The 27,644-nt window shown below is 37.3% G+C and overlaps 1 protein-coding gene across 11 annotated transcripts in view; it reads right to left on the bottom strand.

Moving 5' to 3' along the window:
* Positions 1-27,644, bottom strand: part of mid2 (midline 2) — a 130,863-nt gene that overhangs the window by 36,106 nt on the left and 67,113 nt on the right. For 7 of the 11 annotated variants that reach the window (XM_079630723.1, XM_079630724.1, XM_079630719.1 and 4 more), the window contains one exon: positions 15,729-16,437. In XM_079630723.1, the coding sequence (XP_079486849.1) occupies positions 15,729-16,421 (693 nt within the window). In that variant the 5' untranslated portion in view covers positions 16,422-16,437. Of the gene's footprint in view, positions 1-15,728; positions 16,478-27,644 lie in introns of all 11 variants that reach the window. The other 4 variants (XM_079630722.1, XM_079630728.1, XM_079630727.1 and 1 more) reach the window with 1 other exon arrangement.

Raw genomic sequence — 27,644 nt, 5'->3', positions numbered from 1 at the left:
GAAACTACATGATAACAATGCACGGCAGAGGCTGTTACACAAAAAGCCTAAGCCCTCGAGAGGATCCAGAGGTCTCAGATGCAAAGCTTGTGATTTATTTATAGCCACAAAACTTCTGAGACTCTTTTGCTCTTTTGGAAAGATACCGTCTCCTCCATTTGACTTTGAACCGTATCCGAACTCAACCCCGCACGCTCCATGTAATCATAAGCTGAAGACAACTTTCAGCCTGACATCCGTCTTTGACAGGCAGCGTAACAAACGGTTTATTCAGAAAAATTAATTTGCAGAAACAAGCCTTGGTTCATCTGCCAATGAGTTAAGTGCTATCAATTTGGACAAGCATGAACACTGACTCACGTGGCATGTCTGCTAAATGGCTTTACATTTCATTTATGTAACAATTAACTGCTGTAGATTTTCCCGGGATTCGAATGACATGGTGATTCACTTTCTTTGGAACGCCGTGCTTGCTAGTGACGAATCGAGCAGTCCGACTGGCCTCGGGGTTCTGGTTTGTCTCGTTCTTCAGTTTGAAAAATCACTTGGGTTCTGAAGCCCAAAACATTTGGCTGTAGTTTGGTAAAGCGTACACAAGTGTGCACAGGTGCACGGCTTATATCACCACCCAGGAATGCCGTACACTGCCTCCAGACTCTCATTAGGCTGTGAAAAGTGGTGTTATGAATTCAAGGTGAAAGAGGGTGGGTACATAGCAGAGGTGGAGAGAAAGAGAGCACTGTTGTGCATTCGACAACATGAAATTATTCCAGCTGCACTCAGGGAACAACAACAAATCTACAATTGCCGCTTACAATGTACACCCTAGAGATATTGTGAATGCCGTAAATCATTTGACAGGGCTTCGAATGAAAACAAAATTAATTGTTCTCATTTAAGTTCTCATTGAAACTCACATCAATATAGGTCTATTTTTCCTTTCTCTAAAAAAAAATTGCTTGGGCAAATTCAGCTAATGTTAGATAACACTTGCTGCTATTATGTCTTTTAGGTCCGAGGTAAAAGGTTTGAGTGCTCCTCAACTCAGAGAGAGTGATGTTTTCTGGCATATCGGTCAAACATATTCACTCTTTCCATCTCTTGAAACTGCAAAGCATTTGCTAACCACCCGCAAATCAGTTTAAATGTGCTAAATGAACTGAAATAGTGCTGTGCCTTGAATATTTACATTCTTTTCCAAACAAAACATGCCTCCTTACTATGTAAATGAGGCTTGTTATAGTTTTGCATCAAATTTAAAAACAACAACATTGAAATTTGTCTGGCACCTCTGAATGATGGCTGTGGGAAGCTTAGAACTTGTTCAGTTTAGGCAAGTTTGAAATTGTCATTTATTTCCCGTTTGAACAAGAACTATAATATTAATTAATCTTTTTTTCTGACACTTCCCATAATTCCTCTCCCTTGGAGACCTTCATGTTTGTAAGTTCTGCAGAGTAGGACATGTTGAGCAGAAAGTCTAAAAAACAAACGTCCTTCTCAATTGAAAACTCACAAATCCATAGATTAGCAATACCCGGATAAGTGACTCAAATACAAAGCAAGAGAAAACAAGAATTCCCTCTCTTCAGGCAGAGCACATGGGTCGGCATGTGCAGGGACTTGCCATTTGAAACCTTCAATTGTGGATGAAGGGTGAGTCACGCTGTCGCCCTGCATCAAGAGACCTTCTGTCCTCATCTTCCACATGTTGTCCATCTCTCTCTCTACTCTTGATCGCTGAAAAAGAGCAAGGCTGCCAACGGCCAGAACAACTCAAATTCTAGAAAACTGACCAGTGTCAATTTTACAGTGGATACAACTGTATTGGAATGCCTTATACTTCTTCTACTCTTTTCCGCTATTACTTTGCATAAAAAGACTCCACTCAAATATTTTGGAGAAAATTCAAAAATTTTGGGTGTGGTATATTTATATTACATTTCTGCATTTGGCAGACGCTTTTATCCAAAGCGACTTACATTGCATTTCAAGATACACATCTACATTCTTATCAGTTCTTGCTTTCCCTGGGAATCGAAACCATGACCTTGGAGTTGCAAGCGCTAAACCTCTACTGTTTGAGCTACAGGAAAGCATTTGAGCTGCATTTGAGTATTCTTTTATAATTTTTTTTTATAAACGTTTTAACTTAATAAATGTGCACCTAATCTAAAACAAATTCAAGTAAGCTACAGATAACCAAGCAAATATTTAGTTATTACAATGCTTCAAATAAAATCTTAAAACAATATTATTTAAATAATAATATTTACTCAAATAAAATAAAATAAATATAGTAAAAATATACATAATATTTAGTTACTGCCACATTTCTCGGTTGAAATTAAGCCATAAATTGAAAAAAATATTTATAAACAAATGCATTCTTTACATTCCCCCCTAATACAGTATTGTTTTGTATTGACATTCAAAACCTTCCAGTGACGTCAAAATGTCATATACCAAATTGTTTTTATCACACATCATCTTACAAGCATTGCACAACTTGAAAATCTACGTATAATACACCTTTCCAAAATTACCACAGTAAATCAAGACAGATCTGTGCACGATCATCCATATATCTACATCTGCTTCTGGCAGTCAGTGTGCTCCTGCCTCCCTCAAGCAAAAAACAAAACACAATTTCAAAAGGCACAATTTCAGACGAATAAAGCGCTACACATAAAATTGCTCTGACATCTCTTGATTCATCACAGCAACCCTGAGAAAAAGATTTCACAAGCAGCCGAACACTAAAGCTCCGAACTCGGGCAACACTATAATCTTGAGCTGGACTGGAAGGTGACTTTAAATGCAGGCGGTCATTGCTGTTGTGGGCTTTAGAATACCCAACAACTTCACACAGGCAAAACTTCTCTGAAGTGTAAACATGTTTTCAAAGGCGGATAAAAAGGAGTGTTGATGCCAAGAATGACAAGTGCTGCTTTCTTTAAGGGTTCACAGCAAAGACACGGCCTAGTTCTCAAACCGCAGGAGACTGAGATGGGCATTTGAGATGCACAACAGGGACGACTGTAGTCTCACAGCAGCAACAGACACTGAAACTACTGTATCACGCTCCAAACTACAGTTCTCAGTGTCTAATTGGCTACATAAGAGTGAAAAATCCCTTTGATGGGCCTTTGAAACACTCTGGGTGATAGTCTCCGAACCACACAGCACTTTATGAGATATTCTGTTAGAACTGTGTGATCTAGGTTTTTAAAACGCAAGAGAGCTATAATAACAACAGATGCCGAGTCGTGATAGCCTCTGCAGCACATCCAAACCATTAGATATTTGCCTATAATAAATACCAATGAGAAATGCTTGAGCCAAAGTCACTAATAAACTGCAGCTCAAAACTGTGGGTATGCCATTTTTTAAACAATCTAGACTGACTTCCTGATATATGAACTACAGCTCTGATGCACTTTCAAAACATTGTATATCAAGGCTTAAAATATGGTTTATTATGGGTATCACACACAATTTAAAGAAGTCTCGAAAGCAGTGTTATTTTAGAAGTATTTATATAGACTATTATAGTATTTATTGATATTTAGAATTTGCTTAGAATTTTATATTTTCAGTTTTCAGGTTTTAGTATTATTTTTTAGTCTCACATTTGATAATTATAAAAAGTTTCACATTTAATAATTATATTTTATTTTATTTCAAGCTTTATTTCAATTACTGACTTCTAATCGGTTTAGTTCTGGTTAACAATAACAACACTGCTTGGAAAATTCCTGCGCCAAATGATTTGCTAAAACAAAGAAGACAAAATGAGTAAATTAATCCACACAAATGAGCGAATCAAATCAATCATTTTGTCTTAATATTGGACTGTAATTCCAGTCAGTGTGTCTGAGCCTGAATTGGCAGCTCATTGGACTCTTGATAAGTTTAGTACGAACATGCTGTGACCTGCATTGCGTCAATAAAGAAAATGGCTTCTCAAACTTTTGCTGAACGCTGGATGAAATCTTAATCAACATTTTGGTTAAAAACATCCCCAGGGCTCATAATGAATAATGAGCTGTTCAATCTACTAAATGTATGGCACTGCACATTTAACAACTAATGGTACAAAACATAAATATTAATTTAACATGCAAATGGCACTTCTTACATCTTGTCTACGATGCAGTGCAGCAAATCTGGATCGCTACCATCATAATCAATGAAGCTGTCTACACAGCAAGCATAAGACTTTGCTCGCTTGTAGAGTAACAAAAAAAAAAACACAGCAACAGCATTTCTGATGGCTAATGATATTAGAGATGCTCTGCTGCAGGAGGAAGGAGGCTACTTAAAACAAACTAAGTATTTATACATACACAATGTCTTGGTGTCAAAATCTTTCTCCAGACCAGTAGATTCATTACACTTACACTGTGTTTACACCAGACACGAGCGGCACGATGTGACGCGATCACAGACAATAGACCTCATTATAATCAGTTATGTTGTCTACACTGGATGCGGCGCGATGCGACACGACAACTTTTTTATTACAATTATTTTTCTTCAACAATGTTTTTTTACAGTATATAGAAAAAAAGAAGCTGAGACATTTTTTGAAATATCTCCTCTTGAGTTACACAGAATAAAATCATCTAGGTTTGAAGTTATATGAGCGTGAGTAAAAAATTATGAAAGTAAATAAGGAACTGTCCCTTTAAGACAAAAAAAAAAAACAGGTTGGGAAACACTGTGCCAGACAGACATTGGTCCTCATCATATTTTTCAGAATCTTATACCAAACGTAGCATTTTTTAAGAGGATGTGTCAAGTTAAAAATCATTTAACATGTAGCAGTGGATCAATGTCAGTTTTAAATCAATAGACCAATCGGATGAATCTGCGGATGTGATGAGCAACTTAAGTATTAGTGTGTAGCAAAGGTGTATGGGAGTTAATGTACCTCTAAACGTGCCTTCTGATCAATTCCGTTGCGCTCTGTATCGATTTTTTTAATGCAAGAACACATTCTGGACCCTGAGAGAGTACCTTACATGAGTATTTGTGTATGACACGGCTTTGACAAACAAAAGCCTTTTTTAGACCGGATTAGTTTTGTATGGAGAGGTAGGATAATGTAATAATTATCAGACTTTCTCCATTCATTTAATCCTGTCTGGTCGGGCCATGTCAGTTTGTTCAGTGAATTCTTAAAGATTGTGAATTATCATTCTGGTAAAGAATACAGCATCTTTTACCTATAAAATGTAATTTTTTTTTATAAATTAACATACTGGTAAAAATCCTGTGAATCTACTGTCCACAGCCCATGTCCAGTCTGAATGCCATTTAACTGCTGTACATCAGTCACTCCAAGTGTCTCAAGTGGATGTTGGTCAATAAACAAATACATCTTTTTTTTTTTAAAGAAGCAAACATATTACATTTTAATATGTTAAAAGATTTTAAATTAATTCTAAATAGTATTTTTAATGCATACATTTTTTTACTCATATAAAGCAGACATGTTTGCTTTTTGTTATTTTTTTGGCATCTAATTTTACAGGATAGAGTATGAGACATGTTACAGATCGAACACAAACCCACATTCCCCTGAACTCAACAGCTTTTATGTGTCACGACACTCAAGGATGTACACTACCCACTGTGGAACGACCCCAAACTAAGCATTGCGACTGAAGCAGAGAGACGAGGGGAAGTTGCAAGTGTGTGTTGTTCAGAGACTGTTGTCTTTTTTTCTGAAAAGCTTTTTTCAGAACAATAAAACAAAGAAAGGACATAATTGATCTGCAAAAAGTGAACAAATAGCCCTTTTAATGTGCATTGCAGGATGTGAGCAAGATTCACTGCATTTTTCTTGAAATTCAATTCATCCTCCTAATAATACCAAATATATGCTTATGCTTCATATTTAGAATTTTATGCATTAGATTTTGTGCTAAATGTGTGGCGGCAATGCATAATGCAAAATGCAATACACAAATGCATAATCCGGAGCACAAACCTATTTCAGTGATTTCTACATGCATCACTTATCTTGTGCGAACTGATGTTCAATATTACATCAACAGAAACAATTACTTTACAGACATATGTCCCAAACAATTAATCCCTTTCGAATAGGGCTTAAAGACATATTTCCTTGGGATTACAATCCAATGACATTTTCATAAAAACAAAAAACACACTAATCTTTTTGTGTGTATATTATATATAAGTATGTGAAGACTTCAGATGGAAAAGCCTCTAAGTGCCATCTGAAATTTCTTCTAGAAATATCATTTTTATCAAGCTCGTAAATTTCAGTTCAGTAATTTCACTTTAATGACAATTAATAGGTACTTTTCATTGCCATTAAAGTAAAATAACTGAAAATAAACATACAAGCTTGATAAAAAATGATTATTCTAGAAGAAAATTTCAGATGGCACTTAGAGGCTTTTGCATCTGAAGTCTTCATATAAGTATAAGTATATATATATATATATATATATATATATATATATATATATATATATATATATATACACACACACAAACATACGCACACACACACCCTTTTGCAGGAAATTCTTCACATTTTTACACAAGAACTGTAAGTAAATTATCAATTTAAAATAAATTCAATAATTATTTATCACAACAATGAAGCAACCGTTTGATCTAAATTTACAAGCAAAGGATCTTCTCCATTAAGGAAGCTTTCAAATGAATAAACCACAGCTACTAGTTGGTGCCTGGTGGGGGGTAAATAAGAAATTCCATTTATAATTGACTTGTGCTAAAATTTTCCCCGTTTACCTTGCTTTTCTGTACCGATAGGGAGAGAATTTTGGATCGCATTGTGATGCAGAATGTATAATTACGTAGATGGCACATACTATTTTTACCTCCCCGGGTTCTAATCTTCTAGAATAATTAGCATGCATGGCACAAGACTTAACGCTAGAGTCAAGATAAACAGACTGTATGATGGGAAATAAGCTCACTGCTGGAATTCTCCTGTGTGCGGCAGCATGGAAGATTTCTTGGACCCCGGGCTCTTTGACACTTGCACTATGGACAGCTGATAGGTGACATTTTTAACAGTCCATTAAGGATGGCTTTGGGAATAAAGCATGCATGATGTGCCTGCCCTTTAAAGTGGGCTGAATAGGCAAGGAAAAAAATCTCAGAAAACCTTAGGATGAAAATTCAGTCTGGGACTCGCAATATATCTCATTTTCCAGACTCTTTTAAACTCATGAAATGAGTAAGACTTGAGCAAGGCATGCTCCAAGGACCAACTGTGCCAACTTAATACTTCCTCGCTGGTGAAGATAGAAAGTTCATTTAAGTTTGCTTGTAGAGGTCTGTTGAATAGAGAATGTGATATTTAAACGCATATCAAAAAATGAATAGTCACTTCCATCAGCTTATATTAAATGTTTAAATAACAATAGTGAGAGTTAAATTGCATATCGATTTAGCCTAAATTCCCAGTTTGACAAAGATTGATTTAGTCTAAATTCAAAATTCAGCTTTGCCATCACAGGAATAAATTAGATTTTAGAATATACACAAATATTTTTTGGTAAAACAGTGAGCATTAGAGACTTATTTAAGAAACATGAAATAATCGTACTGACTCCAACATTTTGAACAGTAGCCTCATCCTGTTTTTTGTTTAAAAAAAAGGGACAATGCCATTAATATGACCGACATACTGTAAAACAACAACAACAACTAACCCCTGATTTCACGGGGTCATTAAGTTTGTTGCATCTTGTCCGCAGTGTTCACAGTGACCTTCATTGGTCTGTGATAAGATCCAAGCTGTCTGTCTCTTCAACTCATTGGCAGAAGTAGAGATAAGCCGAAGGGGAAGAATAGGTGGAGGGGGGTCTTGTCATAGTCAATGAGTGTCCCAGGGCAGGAAGAGCTGGTTCGGTATTCCTCAGAGGCCGAGAAACAAGGAGAGAGGTCTCAGAATCAATGCAGACGTGCTTGTGGTCACACACTCTCCAATCTTGTTCTTTCCTAGGACAGGCAGTGTTCTTGGCTGTTGGACAACATGCTTCAGTCATGCAGGATGAACTGGAATGACCACAGCCTTTCCTGATGGAGAGAGGCCGCAGGAAATTCCTACCTTGGACTATCTTCTGACAGAAAAGCTCCAAGCATCCCTAGCAGAGATAATGGATGTCCTATGTCACCTCAGTTTCATGCTGGGATAAGAATAGCTCGGATGGAAATGAATGCAGAGCAATTAAACGATTTTTGATCTTTGAGAACATGGCCGGAAAAGATGGAAAGACAAAGCATTTTTGTTCACAATCGACCACAACCCACGCAGAACACAGTAAAGAATGTATTAGGAACCGCACTAGATCTTGAAAACTGTTGACTGACAAAGATGGAGGAATGCAGATAAATGCCACCACATCAAAGCTTGAACAAAACCAATTCTGTGTGAAAACCACAGTGAGGTCTGCGGTAGAGAATCAGGGAGAGAGAGAAAAAAAAAATCAAAAGGCTGAGTGAAAATTCCAAACTCGTATGACTTTCTTCTGTGTGACACAGAAGGAAAAGTTTTGAAGAATGACCTGGTCGCTATTTCCACAGCTTTTATCAAAAATAGTTATCAAAAATGTGGTCTATATAACTCTTAACTGTTTTTCAGTAGCATGACAGTAGCTCAGCTGCTTTTAAAAGAGAATAGCTTTTACTTTAACAATCTACTTTTCCTATGTAGTGATATAGTGTAAAAAAAATGCTATATTGCTATTTTTTTTTTAAATGAACTAAATACAGCTACAATTTATAGTTAAGCTATTTGATGGAATAATCAAGTGAATCAATTCATTTGGATGGTTAATTTATAAAAACAATAATAAACCACATTTGGTTGTTATTTCTGTTTAATTTTCAAGGACATTATTTCCCATTTCCTTTGTTGTTATGGTTACTAAATATGTTTTCAATGGTTGTCATGATGACTAATTGGTTCTTTGATTATATCAAACCTGTTTTGTATTCAGTTCATTATCTTGTGTATATATTGGCCTTAGTTATTTCAGTTCTTAGTCAAGTGTTGAGTAGGCCTATGCCTTAGGACACTGTTTTGTTTGTTTCTCTTGTTGGAAATTGTTCTTTTGTTTTATTTAATAAATGTTTATCCTGCTTAAGATCTGGAGATACACCTTGCCTCATCATCTTCATCATAACGTGACGCATCTAAACATACAACATAAATACATGCAATATATTTAAAGTTAAATTTAAAGTTAAAGTTTTTGTGAATTGAACCAACTGATTCTAACTCAAAATAAAAATAAAAGAATTTGTACACAAATTGGTCACATTTTTTTTTGTCACAAAAAGCTATTGTATAGCTTTAGAAGACTTGGAATACAGTATACTTATTTGATACTTGTGTCCTTTTTGTAGACTCTATATTGTAATTTCACGTAGTGACCAACAGAGGCATCAAACTTTCTCCTTTTGTTACATGAAGAATGAAAGCCATATAGGTTTGGAAAAACAGTTCATTTTGGGGTGAACTAACTCTTTAAATACGGCATTCAACAGCTTGCGCAAATAACTTTACAGAACCACGATAGGCCAAATAAGAAATAAAGGTAGAACATGAGTGCAAAAGAATCTACATGAATTACTAATACATAAATCCCATTTCAAAGAGGGGCAAGACTGAGTGGAATAATCTCTTAAAACCAGAGCCAGTACAGCTTTTAATCCCACTCTCTGAGCATTACTGATATTGTCCATCATGTATGCAGCTGGAAGATGATATATGTGGTGCTTTGCACTTCACACCACAGCACAAAGCAAAGAAACACCACATTATCCCCCCGCACTCAAGAAATTCCTGAACTTGGAGACCAAAGAGGAGAGAGAAGAAGGTGGATCACATTGTAAGGCTGATGACTCCACTTCACCGCTCTTAAAAGCTTTTCAGTTCCTCTCTGCATTAATTGTGTATGGGGAGCGAAAGGTTCAAAGCAGTTTAATAACAAGCCTCTATATTCACCTCTGATAACCTGTCGCTAGTATATCTCTTCACAGCTTGCACCATGCATTCCACACATGTGGTCATTTTTGCACGCAATCATGTGCCAGGTATGTGCACGCTTATACAGGAGGAGAGAGTAAAAAATCCCCAAAGAATGTCTCGGAACGCCTACATACAGAAACAACTAGCACTCTTGCTTCACTCTGTTCTCACGCAGCTGCAAAAAACTGGCACGCTTCCATACAGATGGGAGAGAAAAAGAAAAGAGACATGTTCCAAAAAGCAATAATAGCAGCAAAAACCATTAAAACACATTATTTTAATAGACTATAACCAGAGTTGGGGCATAAGTAACTAACTAAAAGGAGAAATGCTACTGATTGAACTGCTTTTCAGTAGCGTGAGCGTAGATTAGCTGCTTTTAAATCAGAACAGCTTTTCCAGTAACAAGTTACTTTATATAGTTTTTTTTGCGATACAAAGTCTTTTTCTAATATAGTACAGATACAGAATCCTTTTTAAAAAACAAATTTCAATATTAATACTAAAATAATACAATATTTAAAACAAATACTGCTGTTCATTACGGTAAAAAAAAAAAAAATGGTGGTGTATTAATATATATACAACATTTAATTTATTTCAATTATGACTGGCTTGTATCTTAAAGGGTTAGTTCACCCAAAAATAAAAATAATGTCATTAATGACTCACCCTCATGTCGTTCTAAGCCCGTAAGACCTCTGTTCATCTTCGGAACACAGTTTAAGATATTTTAGATTTAGTCCGAGAGCTTTCTGTCCCTCCATTGAAAATGTATATACGGTATACTGTCCATGTCCAGAAAGGTAATAAAAAAATCATCAAAGTAGTCCATGTGACATCAGTGGGTTAGTTAGAAGTTTTTGAAGCATCGAAAATACTTTTTGGTCCAAAAATAACACAAAATAAGACTTTATTCAGCATTGTATTCTCTCCCGGGTCTGTTGTCAATCCTTCACAGTTACGCTGATGGCGTAAGACGCTGATGACGTGTTATCTGGTGCGCCCGAGCTTCATTTATAGACTGAGGGAAACGCACGCTGTAAAAGTGTCTCATCCGCGACATGCACATTTACGCACCATTAAAAAATTGATATCCACGCAAACAATGTAGAATAGCTTGAATATAGCGTGCGTCTCCCTCAGACTGTAAACGAAGCTCGGGCGCACCAGATAACACGTCATCAGCGTCTTACGTCAGCAGCGTCACTGCGGAGTCGTGAACGCAGATTGACAACAGACCCGGGAGAGAATACAATGCTGAATAAAGTCTTATTTTGTGTTATTTTTGGACCAAAAAGTATTTTTGATGCTTCAAAAACTTCTAATTAACCCACTGATGTCACATGGACTACTTTGATGATTTTTTATTACCTTTCTGGACATGGACAGTATACCGTATATATACTTTTTCAATGGAGGGACAGAACGCTCTCGGACTAAATCTAAAATATCTTAAACTGTGTTCCGAAGATGAACGGAGGTCTTACGGACGACATGAGGGTGAGTCATTAATGACATTATTTTCATTTTTAGGTGAACTAACCCTATAAGCTACCGCTTCAAAATAGTTTGCTACACTGACTATACTATTGAGGGTCACAGTCTGTTCTCTGAATATGGGTGTAAGTCAGAGCACAGCTGAAAGTGCAGAGAAAAATCTGTACCTTTCATTAACCTCAATGAGGAGTATTTCCATAATGTGTAGATTCATGCCATGCCATGCTATATTGCTATATTGTAGATTCATGCTATATTGCCTAATGCATTATCTCTTCTAAACACCTTGGGCTAAAGGATAGGCAAAACCAGGCCACAGTGGCTGCAGTAGGGAAATCTGGCTGAGGCTGAGGAGGAAGGAAAGCCCAGGTCATATCAAGCACCCTTTTCGGCTGACTTGCTCTTTTGGCTTTTAAAACGGTCTGTTTTTGAAAATGACCCCAGCGGCCTACTGATGACTGAATGCAGCAGAATTGGGCGAGCTGGTGTCTGCTGAGCTGGGCTCATATATCTGTGAGAAGATAGACGGCTTCCCTAAGGAGCTTAGAGTAAGAGGCCCAAACGCCAAACCGGGTGGAACTTTAATCAAAGCTGACTGCTGCGACTTGCAACTTTTCCGAAATAGAAATTAAGCCTTTAATCGCCACTTTTTTTTCATATTTTGTGTTTTGGCTCTGTAAAACCTAATCCCTGAGTGTTTGTGAGACTGCTGTCATGCTTTGAAGGCCCCACCGTCCAATGCTACTCATGTAAGTCACGTTCAAACGCAGGAGACTGGTGAGATCAATAGAAGGATGGAAGGCGCATGCTGAGTGCAGCGGACAGCGCACGCCTAAACATAATATTAGTCTTGGCTCATTCCTGCTGCTGTTTAGAAGTGGAGACTGTGTGAAGAGGTGTTGATGAGGTTATAAACGAATGGCAGCTCATTAGCTCCTTGAAGTATTGTACACAAAGTTGAACACCTTGACTGAAGTACCTGCTCTTCAATCAATTAGCTGCCTGTTACAAAGCATGAGAGGATCAACACGGAAAACCTAATTATCAAACATTTTTTTATACACCACCTTTCAAAAGTTTGGAGTTAAAAGATTGTTTAATGCGTTTTAAAAGAAGTCTCTTATGCTCATCAAGGCTACATTTATATACAGTAAAATACAGTAAAAAGAGAAATATTGTGAAATATGATTATAGTTTAAAATAACTGTTTTTTATTTGAATATATTTAAAAATGTAATTTATTCCTGTGATGGCAAAGCTGAATTGTCAGCATCATTACTCCAGTCTTCAGTGTCACATGATCCCTTCAGATCCTTCATGTTCCTTCATAAATTATTCTAATTCTGATTTGGTGCTCAAGAAACATTTCTTATTACTATCAATGTTGAAAACAGTTGTGTTGCTTAATATTTTTGTGGATACTTTTTTCATATTCTTTGAAGAGTATTTAAAAGAACATAATTTATTTATATTCGGATCCCCGAAAAACGACTAAAAACGCTGTATTCTGCTGCCAGGACATTAGATGGTGAGGAAACACTATAGACTGAACACATAAAACGCATGTGCATGACGTCATCGTCTTCAGAGATTTGTGTTTTTGTTTTTTTACACGGAGACCGTTTTCAAAACCTTGCACTTTGAAACACGCTTTCAAAAGTTTACGCTTTTAGGCACCCAAAAATCCATTGTCGTGTAAATGGACGGCCAAAACGCATAAAAAGTTTTACGTTTTTAGTTGAAAACGGTGTTGTGTAAACAGCCCCTTACTTACAGACAAAAACATTTTTTCAGGGCACGAACATGTAGCACATTAGCTCAAAAGGTAAACATACATAATTAATTATAACTTGCTATAATTAAATAGAAATATTTGGCTGAATTAACATTAAAATCAATTAATCTGTTTCGTCCAACGAACACTCAGTATTGATCGTCCTTTAACTCTTATAAAGGATATTTTCGTGGCCACAGAAAAATAACTCTTTCTTAGCATGTACTGTAGCTGTGATCGCACCGTTAAAGGACATTGATTTACAAGCAGGGATCAGAATCAAAACTCACATGAATGTTCACAAAAGTTTCATTTGACTAAATCACGAACACAACGCAAATGTTGACAAGGAAACGACAGAGCTCATTTAAACGCGTGGAACTGTTTGAATCATCACCATCATCCACCGTGAAGCTTACGTACAAACAAGGATTTCTCATTTTACTTGAGCCGGAAAAAGATTAAAAGTTTGAAGCCCTGAGCCCTGACGGCGTCTTTACTCTCTGTCTCTCTCTCTCTTTCTCAGGTTGTGGATTGGAAGTTCAAAGTTAGACAGGTTCAAAGCTTCAGCAGGGGAACATTCGAATAAGCTTCTGCAATGTAGATACAAAACCCAATCCAGACGTTTTGCATTAAAAGTGCATTTCAGACCTGGCATCTTATTTTACACATAGCAGCACAACTTTTTTTAAAACGTCAAGACCGTTACAGATACCGTGCGGAATGTGTACACCTACAGCGCAAGAGGTAATTATGAAGACAACATTCCAATGAGTAATTCAAACCGAGGTAATCCTCTCAGTCCGCCGGGATTCCTAGAGGAAATTAAATGTCGATCTGGATGCTGTAACCTTTGCATACTGCCAGCCTCTTTTCTGTTTCCCTGCAAGAAGACCTTGGGACAAAAGAAGAGCAACTTTCTCAAAGATCAACTTTCAGCAACACACAATGAAGTGCATCTACCACAATCGAGGCAGTTTCAGCAGATCCTCGTTAGTTTTCTTCAAAAAACAGCATGCGTCAATGATCGGAATTTCCTTTGTGTGAGCTGGTGTGAACAAAGAGGTCAACCGGGATACGAGATCACAGGGAGATCACATGTGCCCTCTATGCCTGCTATTATAATGCTGATGCAGAAGTCAATGGCGGCCTATTCATGGGAGCGAGATTATGATGGTGTAAAGGCCTCTATGTGGGCTCATATTAACAAATCCACCCCATGAGAACTCAACAAGCTCATAGCACAAGCGACCTTAACCGGCTCTTCTCTTGTAACTCGACCCTCGCAGGGATAATAGAGGTAATGGGAGGCTGATCTAGAGGAAACCTATAAAGAACTGCTCTGAAGTTATGATGGCATTGAAAAAACAAGGCACGGATGTAATTCTGGCCTTCTGCAGCTGCGAATGATTATACTGACGGGGCGCGACTTTATTCACAGGTTGGGAGCTCTGTGTGAGCTTCTGTATTTTAGCCCTGATTCAGCAATCAGGCTCTTTGTAGTAGGTCAGCATTGCGTTTCAGTGCCGAACAGAGAATGGCTTTAGGGACTGCAAACTCATCTAATATGATAATGAGTCCTGCTCAAAGGAACAGCTGGGCAGTTCTGGCTGCTACTATGCATGAAGCACTCCACTATGAAGGCCGACAGATATTGCATAGAATGGGTTAGCTTGATGCTAATGAAATGAAATTAGCTTTCTAAAGAGAAAAAACAACAACAATTTTGCATAAATGATGGTACATGATGCAGGACAACAAAGATTGTATAAAAGAGATCACCTTGAACTATTTCGCTTAAAATCAGTCAACAAGAACCCTTTATATTGCTCATTTAGACAAGTCTTAGTAGCACTTCATTATAGAAACAGCTGCTTAAGGCAAGGCACTTCAGGAAAAAACAATGTTTTTTTTTATAAATGTACCTTCGGTTTTCAATCAGTACTCCCAAATTCATAATCCGTTCGCTATCGCAATCAGTTCCCACAGTTAACACACATGATTCTTATCAAGTCTTTGTCTATTCTACTTCAAATTATAGCATAGATTTTAAGCATGCAGTTAATACAGTTTGATGTATTCAACGTAATTATACACAATAAAACAATATACAAAAAGATTTGATAACAGACTTGTGAGCTTGTTCTGTTCTTGTGTTTGTAGACTAAATATTTCTAGGGATGGGATTGTTAAACTGAGGGAACAATTTAAGAATCTGTGAGTAATGTTTATAAACTATGGGGACGAATTGAAAAACTGTGGCCATGATTTGTGGCTCTTGTTTTTTTTCTCTCCTACAGGTGACTTCCCGGGCTCCCTATGATCAGTATATTGATATCTGTTAGTTACATTTTCTACCCTATTCACCTGGGGTGTCATGCTTTTAGAATCAAGTTCAGGACTCACCTTAAGCTTGTCGAAGCGATCACTAAGCGAGGTGACCTGATGCTCACGGTGCCGTCCCACCAGCTTGCAGAGAGCGCAAATCAGCTGGTCGTCCACCACGCAGTACATGTTCACCTTCTCGTTCTCATGCTCCAAGCAGGCCAGCCCACGCAGCTGAGCGTCCGCCACCGGCTCCACCAGACGATGGCTGGTGAAGGGCTTCTTATTGGGGTGCGTGGCCCGCAGGCAGCGGTCGCAGTACGACACCTCGCACGTCACGCACGTCTTGACCGCCTCCCGTGGGGGCTCCTGATCGCAGAACTGGCAGCCGACGCGCTCTAGGGACATGGCGCTGCTGGCGGGGCTGCCCCTCGCGCTCCCGCCGAGCGTGGCGCTGTAGGGCCGAGGCCGGCGACTCTCGTTGGGGGAGTTGGGCCCACTGACGGAGGCCTTCTGGAAGCGGTCGATGATGTTCTGCAGCGTCACATTGCGCTTTAGGCCCTCCAGGCCGCGCTGATTGAGCGTGATGACGTAGCGGCAGGTGGGGCACTGGAAGGCGGAGATGGACTCGAGAGGTTTGGTGCTGGAGCAGTGCGAGACCAGGATGCGGTGGGCGCAGTTGAAGCACAGGCTGTGGGCGCAGGGTAGCAGGAGGGGGTCCTCAAACAATTCCAGGCAGATTGGACACGTCAGCTCTGACTCCAGTGTTTCCATCTTCAATTGAACCGATCTAAAGGTGACATCAAATCCCACAGAAGCTGGTCAGTCACCTGTGCGGCGGATAGCTATGGGTTAGTGGCAAGCAACTTTAGTGTGGCAAAAGCAGCACAAAGAGAAATTCCGCTCAAAAAACAAAAAGGATACAAGGTATAAAATCAGTGACTTGTGTTTATATGGTTTAAATCAGGAAATTGTTAACACTGGCAGCTATAAATAATACTAAAAATAATTTTAGTAATAGTAATAATAATAATAATAGTCTTTTTTCAATGTTTTTGTTGTGTACTGATGCTGGGGTAATAGTGGATTTATACAAATTATGACAATAAAGTATTTTGAAATCGGACACTAAACTAAGCTAAACTTGAATGACAAAAAAATATAATAAAATCTGACAATAACAACTTTGAAGACAACTGAGGAAGAAGAAGAAAAAAAAAAAAATCACACTATTAAAAATAAAGGTTCTTTATTGACTTTATTGATATCTGTGGTTCAAGGAAGAACCTTTAAATGTCCCATTCCAAAAGATTATATATAGTGAAAAATGGTTCTATAGATTATAAAAATGTTCTTCACATTAAGACAAATATTTATTTATTTTTGGGGGGGAACCAAAAATGGCATTCTTCTGGCATCGCTGCAAATGATGGAACCTTTATTTTTAAGAGCAAATGATTGATTTTTGAGCGGAAGATCACTAGTTGTAAGCAGTTTGGTTAATGATAGCAAGCATACATTGATTTGTTAACAACAAAGCATTATAGTTGTCTCAATAGTGGCAGCATGTTTAAGCTAATAGTTTTACAAGGAAACATGATCAAGGATTGCCTTCAAGCTGAATTGTCATTGTGACAGACGAGGATTAAATAGGCATACATGATATTCCATTCACTTCAATTCATACGAATATTATGCTTTGGAAGAGTAAGCAGCACAGCAACACACACGCACGCACACACGCACACACGCACACGCACGCGCACGCGCACACGCACACGCACACACACACACACAGACATAGACAGACACACACACACACACACACACACACACACACACACACACACACACACACACACACACACACACACACACACACACACCTGGTGGGCAAATCAATGTCATCAAGCAACATCTCTGCCCATTGAATAAGACCCAATATGATGCATCACTTCAGTTAAGACAGTTTAAAGGAAAGCTAAACCCCCTGAAGTAAAACCACTCCTGCACAGTTATTTTAAATCATACATTCGTGCCACATCGCTGCTGTTTTAATGGAGAGGCTTTAGCAGATTACAATGTTTCTGCATTGATGAATATGAATGGGCCAAAATCAGCACAGCACATCACTGAGCACGGGCACCTGTGCCTCCAGCCTGCATGTTAAAATGTGTTTGTCTTTTCAGCTAATGAACTGTACTTCATGCAGTGTGATGATACACTGCCTGTTTGGTTAACATATACATTCACACAAAAAGGGAAATTATAAAGAAATTATATGATAATGAAATTGTATTTCTACCTTTGAAGTAGGCATGTGCAAAATCTATCATTATAAAAATAAATAATAAAATTAAAAAATTAAAAAAATTAAGCAGTGTTTGTAATAATAATACATATTATTATTATTAAAATAAAAAAGTAAAAAATAAAAATAAAAATATTAAATTAAAAGTGTATTTATAATAATATTATTTATCATGTTTAATAATAATATGTTTAAATTGTTTAATAATTGTAAAATATTATTATCTTTCATTCATTGTAATATTATTATTATTATTTGAGCTTTCATTTTTATTCACATCTCTCCTCTTTAGGCCTGTGTGCAGCCATGTGAATTCATATTGATTGCGCCAGACACCTCGGTGGCTTTTAACGATTTCCATCTCTGATGTTGCATACAAATCAATGCAGGACTCCGAGCACACGTAAAAGGCTATGATCACATTGCCTTAGTCTATCACATTTCCCCGCACCTTCTGATCTAACAACGACACCGTCCATCTCCATCCTATCATTCTCACATTAGGCTTCAGCTCCATCCTCTTAAATGGCTATTGAGCGTGTCAGAATCTTCTAGACACACGGCTCTACTGGAGCAGCAAGTTACTGCCATTTCTGACAGGGAACCTGAAGCCCCTGACTGCTACTAAAAAATATCTGACAGCTTCTGTGAGGAGCCAAAAGCTCTTGAAGTCAGCAGACATCCTGAGATTTTGTATTAAACCTTTAACTCGACAGGCACTTATGACGGCAAGCCAAGAAAAGCATGTGATTAAAGCAGCAGTGGACCAGTGGGAAACTGGATGAAGTCATTACTGGATCAAATAAATAACACACATATATTATGGTAATAAGAGTTTGTGTCCTTGTGTGATAGTCATCTTGATGGATAGCGAGAAAAAGAATAACTGAAAGTTTGAGTTGGGGTATCACACTATTCCGGTATTGACAATAACCATGATACTTAAAAATCAAAGATTGTTATCATGTTAATACTATCCATGATGATGTGATAATATAGTTAATAATCCAGTGGCTATCTAGTTGACACGCCAACATGGTAGGTGGCACCTTAATATCGGTTGCCATTCTTCATAAAACAGAAAAAAAGGACGACACAAAATCATGTCAGTGATGATGAAAGACTAAAGTGAAACGCTCCACTCGCAACCAAAAAAAGTTTGCTCACCAATGTGGGACTTTTTGGATCCTGTAAGGGAGTGCCAATCAAAAAGTACTTTTTCTATGCTTTTAAACAAATATAGTTACAAACTCTTTCTGTCTACCTCACTACACACACATTTTGAGTGTAAATGACTGGCTAAAAACTTGTGGAGACTGTGAAACAGAATTGAAGCAAAAGCTCAAACTCGGGCTGAAACCATTAGCATGGAGTGAACAGAACTGCCCTTAACTTTTCTTTACAAGTTCAAAGTGTTTGCCACCGTTAGTTCCATTGACAGTTATCCAAACACACAGGACTTAGAATAGAAAAGAGCAAAAGCTTGCCTGGTAATCTGGCAGTTCTACTAGAGAAGAAACAGTCAGCAATTGATTTTCTGAGAATCATTGTTGAATTCTCTTGATATGTGAAAAATCATCCCAAACAAACACACCCCTCCATTCATTACTCCAACCCCAAAATGCATGAACAGGCAATGCAAGAGTGGATGTCTCTATCATAGCAGAAGCGAAGTAAATACATCTTAACGAAAAATTTAGCGAAAAAGACGAAGGACAAAGAAGAACAAAAATGAACATACAGTATGTCGAGTATATGCAAGTAAGAGTTCACTGTTAGTCGCCAGCAGCACACACTCAAAACCAATGTTACTCACGTATTGAACAGAAACAACACAACATCGGCATACATTTTCAGGCCTTCTCGCTTCAATCTCCCCAGCAATGGAAAGCATTTCTAATATTAAGCTCTTGCCTGATCATAACCCTTCTTTTTCCAGTGAGATTCCTCTGACCTTTTCTCTTTTGTAATGTCTCTCAGCCATGTCTCTTTCTACAGTCTTTCTTCAAATCTCCCTCTTGCTCTCTCTCTCTCTCTCCTCCCCCATCATGAGTGTACATGCCCCCTACTGCTGATTGGCTACAAGTTTGTTGAGATGCTCGGTCCGATCCACTTTCAACAATGTTTCCCAAAAATCATTTACTGCACCTTTAATGAAGGTCACAATGAGGTCAGCAGATCTATCTATACAGATCTGATGTTTTAAATGCAGATATTTTAAAACATACAGAAAGCATTAGGAGGTTTAGCATGCAAATGTCTAGTTTAAGTGTAACAAGCAGAAGAAGTGATAGATTGGAGAAGTGGAGAAGCAAACAGTTTACTCCTTTCAAAGAAAGACACCACATCATATAATCTGATTATGATGAAGTGCTCCATATGGAGGCTGATCAGAGTCTGCTTTTGCTCACGAACAGCCCTACTCAGGCACAAACACTCATGCACAAGATCTCAGAGCCGAGTCTGGTTTATTTGATCTCTTCTCGGCTTGATTATGGCATTATTTCCCCCTTTGATGTTGAATTGGAATAAAAAAGACGGAAAGCAGTCTCTATAAGAGATGACTCATATGGTAATGATTTAACAAAGCCACTTAGTGCTCAACCGCAGATGCACATGTATATCAGGTGCCTAACATGTTTACTTAAACGCAAACCTAGCTGCTGATATATTTGCTAATAATACCGAAAGGTAATACAAAATGTCTTTCTGAAATAAGAGAACCCTATAAAATACAAATTCTAAGCAAAGCTAGTTTAAAAGATGGCAGTTGCATTTAATCGCCCAGTGTCAGGGTCTCCCGGGACTCTACTTATTCTGTGTCTGTTAGGAAAATGAAAAACCAACACCCATGCGTCACTGAGAGGTATGGCATTTCTGGAACAATGACAATTAGCCTTGTCAACACAATGGGGGCAATTCACTTTTAAAATGTCTTTAAGGACTGCTCTTCCTTGAATTATATGCATACAATTATAATGAAACAATGATATACAGCTCATATAAAGGGTCACTGAAACGTTCTCTGTGGTTAATTTTAGAGAGACAAGTCAGCTACAAGGTGGGCACACACAAATGAATATGAACATTTAATTTAATTCACATAAATATCCATCCATCCATCCATCCATCCATCCATCCATCCATCCATCCATCCATCCATCCATCCATCCATCCATCCATCCATCCATCCATCCATCCATCCATCCATCCATCCATCCATCCATCCATCTATCTATCTATCTATCTATCTATCTATCTATCTATCTATCTATCTATCTATCTATCTATCTATCTATCTATCTATCTATCTATCTGGTATAGTAGAAAGTCTACTGGTTTACACATAGACAAAACAAAAGTCATTGTCCTTAGTGGAGTAGGTTATATGAGAAATATGTTCATACAATGAAAACACCTCTAAACAACAAACTCCATCTGAGTCAGTAATTCAGGCTAGTATCACATGTATCATTACATCAGTTTAAGCGCCTTTCCATACCAGAAATGTTTCTAAATATAGCCTACATTATACAATCTAGTGGTTGACTGACATTGATTTTTACGTGTCTGACAACTAGAGAGCAAGTTGGTCGATAAGATGGCAATCCAGTATACTATATGATATAGCTTAATCCAATTCATGCTGAAATTAAACATTTCCTCAAGCTTTGACAAAAATATTAGAATTCGACATGACATTTCGACATTAGAATCTTTCATAAACCTGTTATAACATCCATATGGTATAATATAGGCCCTTGCAGCCAGGACACAAGATAACCCACTGTGCTGGCATTCCCTGGCAGGTCCGTCCAGAATTAGGAAGTATGTTGTCTGATGTTTGTAAGTGGCTTACTGTGGTGCTGGGTGGGCCAGTGGGTCAGACTCCACCCTGCGGCCCAGACACACTAATGGAGCCATTTATCTCCTGTCAACCTGCAGCTGGTTACCGGTTCCCCACTGCCTCCTCTGCCGCTTGAATAGCCAGAGAGCTGGAGTCACGGGCAAAGAGGAAGTCTAGACCGGACACAGCACCACTGGAGCACTACAGCCCCACACCTCACGGGCGGATGAAGACACATCGATTAAAAATGAGTGACTGGACTTTGGGGATTCCCAGAGCTCTGCTGTTAGGACAGGTGCCAGGGAAGCCATTCGCAGTTTATCACCTCCGAATTTGTTACGACTGACCTGCCGTCAAGCCGAGTGGCGGCTGATGTGAGCAGGAGGGGTGTTTAAGAAAGCCAAGAGTGGCAAATTCTACACCGTGGGATTCTTAAAAAGGAACATTTTGTGCTCGATAGTGTTTCATGAGTTGCTTTATGATCCTTTGGAGTTTCAAAGTTTTAGATTTTACTTTAAAGTATCTTCAGATCCGTTTATTATTCATTGATTTCTGGGTTCTTTAAAGCACCAGTACATAAAGTTCTTTGTGGAAATACGTTCTCAATGCCGTTGAATTATTGGTCCTTAATAATGTTGCTCATATACTCAATGCACCATTGATACTACAGATGTGAACATCTCAGATATTGAGGCTTAGTTGCTGAGCAATAATGTCTGCTATTATAAATTATTTGACTTAATTATATTTTTTTCATAACCTTCTCCTGGTGGACAATTTAAAAAGGTGAAAATTTGTCTCAGAACAAAATGAATGTATTTAATTTATCTAAAAAAATCAAACATTTTAAATGCTAAATTGAATTCAGACATTACACCATTATAATTATACAGTATGAAAAATGGATATTCATTTGGAGATTTGGTAAAAGATTATATTTAACAATCATTAAATTATTAGTCTTCTTAGAGATTTATTTTAGTTGAGTGTTAGATGACAGCTAAATGTATAAGTCCAATGTCCAAAATGTCCAATATTGACCAATACAATTATATTACGGTATCTAATAAATGATCAATAACCAATATAGAACATAAGTATTGTGTGTTCCAAGAAAAAATCTTCTAGACTTACATCGAAGGCAGGAGCTGAGCCATAAAGAATATAGACTTGGGGCTTCTTCAGAAAATGTAAAAATCTAGTTATTAAGGAGCCCTGCATTTGATATGCAGGAATAAAAATGTGTATATCATGGCCACAAATGAACAATTTCTTCCCACGACTTACGTTTGACTAATTTGTTCCCTCGTATTAAGGTAATTGTGCGCATAATATAATTTGTTCCCTCATTTTACTAAATTGTGGCCCCATTGTAATAATGTTCACTTGTTTTAGTTAAATTACAGTGAGGGAACAAATTTAATAAGTCGAGGGAATGAATTATTCATTTGTGGCCATGATTTACTAAAACAAGGGAACGAATTAAAAAGTCATGAGAAAGAATTCTTAATTTGTCCCCACGATTTACTAAAACGAGAGAACAAATTCTTAATTCGTGGCCATAATATATAGATTATAGCTATAATAAATTTTTGTCCATGTCATGTTCCGGGCTCTGTAAATATTTATTTAAAAATCTACAAAAAGAAATGTACACAGTGTTTTGTGAATTAATAAAAAATAGGGTTATCACCTGAAAGTGATCAGTTGAAGATTCATAGTGCAATAATCACCACACAAACTCTTCAACATGTCAATGCAAAAAAAGTATTTGACCCTCACTGTACATTTATGAAAAGCTCAATCCCGCAAGAGTGCTGGAGTGAATAAAAGCATGCAGGTGTGTTTCAACTGAAGTGTCTGGCGCAGAACCCACGGCTCTTCACCACTGCAGGCTGTGAACATTCACCATTCCCTTATCCACCCTCGACTGCTGAATCTTGCCATATATATAAATACGACACGTTTTGGAGAGCCCACACTGAGTAATAATCTGTTCACCCACAGCTAACGCTTTGAGCCAAACAGGTGAGCCATTGTGCGAGCGCAGGCACCGAACATGTGTCTCCTGTACAGTAAACCCATCTACTTAACATGTGACATGCTGATTTTCTGCAGTGATTAGCATTAACAAAAGACGTGAGAGAGACAGAACTGAGCTGAAGGAGTTAGTATGCAGTAAGCATTTCTCAAATATCTGATGAGAACAAAAGGTTATGGATGTTAATTACAAATTACAGGATTATTCCACCGACAACTTCATGTGGAACTGAGACATGTCGCTAATTAAATAAGCGTTCTGAAGTACACAGCGGTGCTAGAACAGGACCCAAAGGGTGAATACGCCTTTAACAGGTTGAAGTATTGCTTAAACAGGCGGTTTATTTCATCCCCCGTGGGACAGGGTAATAAGGGTATGTGTTAGGCCTGTTTTTAGCAGCACCGCAGTGAGATTGCAGCCGCGATTGGCTTCAGCTCAACCTAACCATGTAGCCACAGCCACACAGGGAGAGTCAACGCAAGGCTGCCTAGATCTCCAAAGTAAGTGGTCAGTTTCTCAAACCATAAGTGCTACTTTATTTATTTTTAATGTCAAAGCTCGAAATAGAGGGCAGACTTGGATAATTGCAGTGGATGTGTGCTTTTTTTTTTTAAGGATACACAATGGCTGTCTGGTCACCAAGGTCATAGATGACCATTTACATCATGTGTTTTCTCACTTTTGAAAGTGCTACACTGGTCAAAAGTTTGGGGTCGGTACGTTTTTTTTTTTTTTATATGTTTTTTTTTAATACTCACAAAGGCTGATCAAAAATACAGTGTGAAATATTATTACAATTTAAAATAAGTGATTTCTATTGTAATATATTTTAAAATGTGATTTGTTACTGTGATGGCAAAGCTGAATTTTCAGTGTCACATGATCGTTCAGAAATCATTCTAATAGGCTGATTTGCTGCTCAAGATACATTTCTTCTTATTATCAATGTTGAAAACAGTTGTGCTGCTTAATATTTTTCTGGAAACCATGATACATTTATTTCAGGATTCTTTGATGAAAAGAAAGTTAATAAAAAGAACAACATTTATTTGAAACTAATTTTTATCTAGAAGACATTATAAATGTCTTTACTGACAATATATAATCATTGCTGAATAAAAGTATTAATTTCTTTCAAAAAATTAATAAATATAAATACCAGTTAGGAACAGAGAGAGCCGATTCTTATTCAGAACCAGTTCAACATTTAAAAAAATATCAGTACAGAGTGACCAGGGGCCTCATTTATAACCGGTGCGTACGCACAAAACAGGCCCAGAAAGAGGCGTACGCCACTTCCGACACATAAGTTGTGATTTATAAAAACAAACTTGACGGGAAAATGTGCGCACCTGCACGCAAACTCTGACCCATGCGTACGAACGTTTTGGAGATGGAGCAGTTTGGCGACACCGATGGTGAGCTGGAGTTAAATGTCTTTTTGGTCACTTTTAGACAGAAAATCGAAATAAAACGATAGGCTACATATAAAGGAAGATAATACAAATATAATTTCACTCACCAAGCCTATCACTTGAAGCAAATATCCACACCTTAAATGTCCGCGCCAGCGAGCGCGTTGGGCCGTTTAGTGAAACTGACGCATATCTAACGGCAGATGAAGTAAAACTGTAAATCTTCATTATGAGTCCTAATCATTTAAAAAAAAAATAATAATAATATGATTTATTTATTTTATATATCTATATATATATCTATATATATATATATATATATATATATATATATATATATATATATATATATATATAAATCTCAAAATGTACAAGTGTATTGTATGTTAAATGATATGCTTTAATAAAAAGACGTTTGATATGAGTCTTAATCATAAATAGGCTACAGTTTAGGCCTATATAAAACAATGATTTAAACTACGTTTTATTTCTGATATAAACATTTAGATTAAATATGCCATTCTCATTAACGGAGTTAAACACTTAAACTACATGACATTTAGGCCTACTGAATAGTAAAAAAAAAAAAAAAAGTAAAAAAATAATAATTATATATATATATATTCAATAAATAGCCTATAAATATTGGTTGTGGATGCAATGCTTTTGAACACTTTTCCTTTGGCATGCTGTGTTTCAATGTTTTAACTACAGAGATAATCGCTTATCATGATAATAGCAGATTGTGCAAATATAATGCACAACAAGGTCTATCTGTTTCCATTAAAAATATAAATCAATTAAAAATACTATTTGGTCAGTGGAAAAGATTGAGAAAAACTTTATCTGAAATGTATTTTACACTATTTGATTTATTTATTCAAAAACAAGGCAAGGATACTAAATTATTTTTATTAATGTAATGTGACGGCACATCCGTATTTCATATTTTCCTAATGTCTTGTACCGTTAAACATGTTATCACGTGGATGAATAATCATATGCAAATGATATGCAGATGAGGATATACATAGTAAAACTAGGCGTTGTAAGCTCATATATGGTTATTTCGGGGAGGAGACTTATGTGCGCACAATCTTCCGTGGACTGGGATTTATAAAGTGAATTCTGCGCAGGTTCTGGCGTACGCACGGTTTTATAAGTCTCAATATTTTTTTGCGCACGCCATTTTTGGCTTTTGGGCGCACGTACACTTTTAGTAAGGATCCTACGCACAGTTTTATAAATGAGGCCCCAGATAGCTCAACCAGTGTAGACCAATTACAGAACGAATTATTCTAATGATTTATTTTGGTTATTTTTAGTGAATCAAAAACATAGTTTTTCAGGGTTTCAGACCATGTAGCACATCACATGTGTCAAAAAAAGTAGTGATAGTTTTTCACACCAAGAGATTACAGAAGCTTCTACTTCACTGCGACCCTTGTGGGTTCTGTCCTCCACATCCTCTCTCTGACACTGGGCTAGCTTAATCAAACATGTGATTCTATTCATAGAATGTAAACAGTGCCGTGGTGGTGGCTTAGTTTTTGGAGATCAGAGCAATGGCCGCTGACTAGAGGTTCAACGCTCGGCATCTGCAAAAACACGGATGGGTAACCTTCACAATCGAAGACCACGGATCCAGGTCAGAGCACATCTGGTGCCCTACTATCACTCGGGAATAACAGGGTTGCGAAATGATGGAAAAGGCTTCCTTTGTCCCAGATATGGAAGTGGCAGGATCTTGATGTAGGAGGGAGGGGCACACACCAGTGGAAATGTGTCTTGTGTTTCACAACATACTGTGGTCACAAATAAAACGTAAAAAGTGTATAATTTTATTTACTTTAAGTGTATAAAAAGTGATATTTTTCTTTTCTTCCTGAAACATTGTGGTTCTGTGATGCTTTTTCTGAAAAACAATGGCGGATAGGGCAATATTACGGGCTCACAAATACTCACATCACCAGCACCTCAAACATCTAAAAATAAAATAAAAATACAATTATATATATATATATATATATATATATATATATATATATATATAGTTTGGAAACAGTAAGATTTTTTTAATACATTTTTATTCATATTTTAATTGAATTAAAACTTTTATTCAGAAAGCATTTAATTGGTCAAAAATGACAGTTTTTTTTTTTTTTTTTACAAAGAATTTATATAAATGATGTTCTTCTGAACTTTCTATTCATCAAATAATCCTGAAAAAATGTATCACCGTTTCCACACAAAAATAATAAAACCGGTATATAAAAAAAAACATTGATAATACCGGTAATAAGAAATGGATCTTGAGCAGCAAATCCGCCGCCTATTAGAATAATTTCACTCTCTCTCACACACACACACACACACACACACA

Source organism: Phoxinus phoxinus (genome assembly GCF_949152265.1).
Source record: "Phoxinus phoxinus genome assembly, chromosome: 12".
NCBI classification, from domain to species: domain Eukaryota; kingdom Metazoa; phylum Chordata; class Actinopteri; order Cypriniformes; family Leuciscidae; genus Phoxinus; species Phoxinus phoxinus.
Note: the sequence above shows the minus strand (reverse complement) of the source record. Positions and strands in the feature narration are given on the sequence as shown.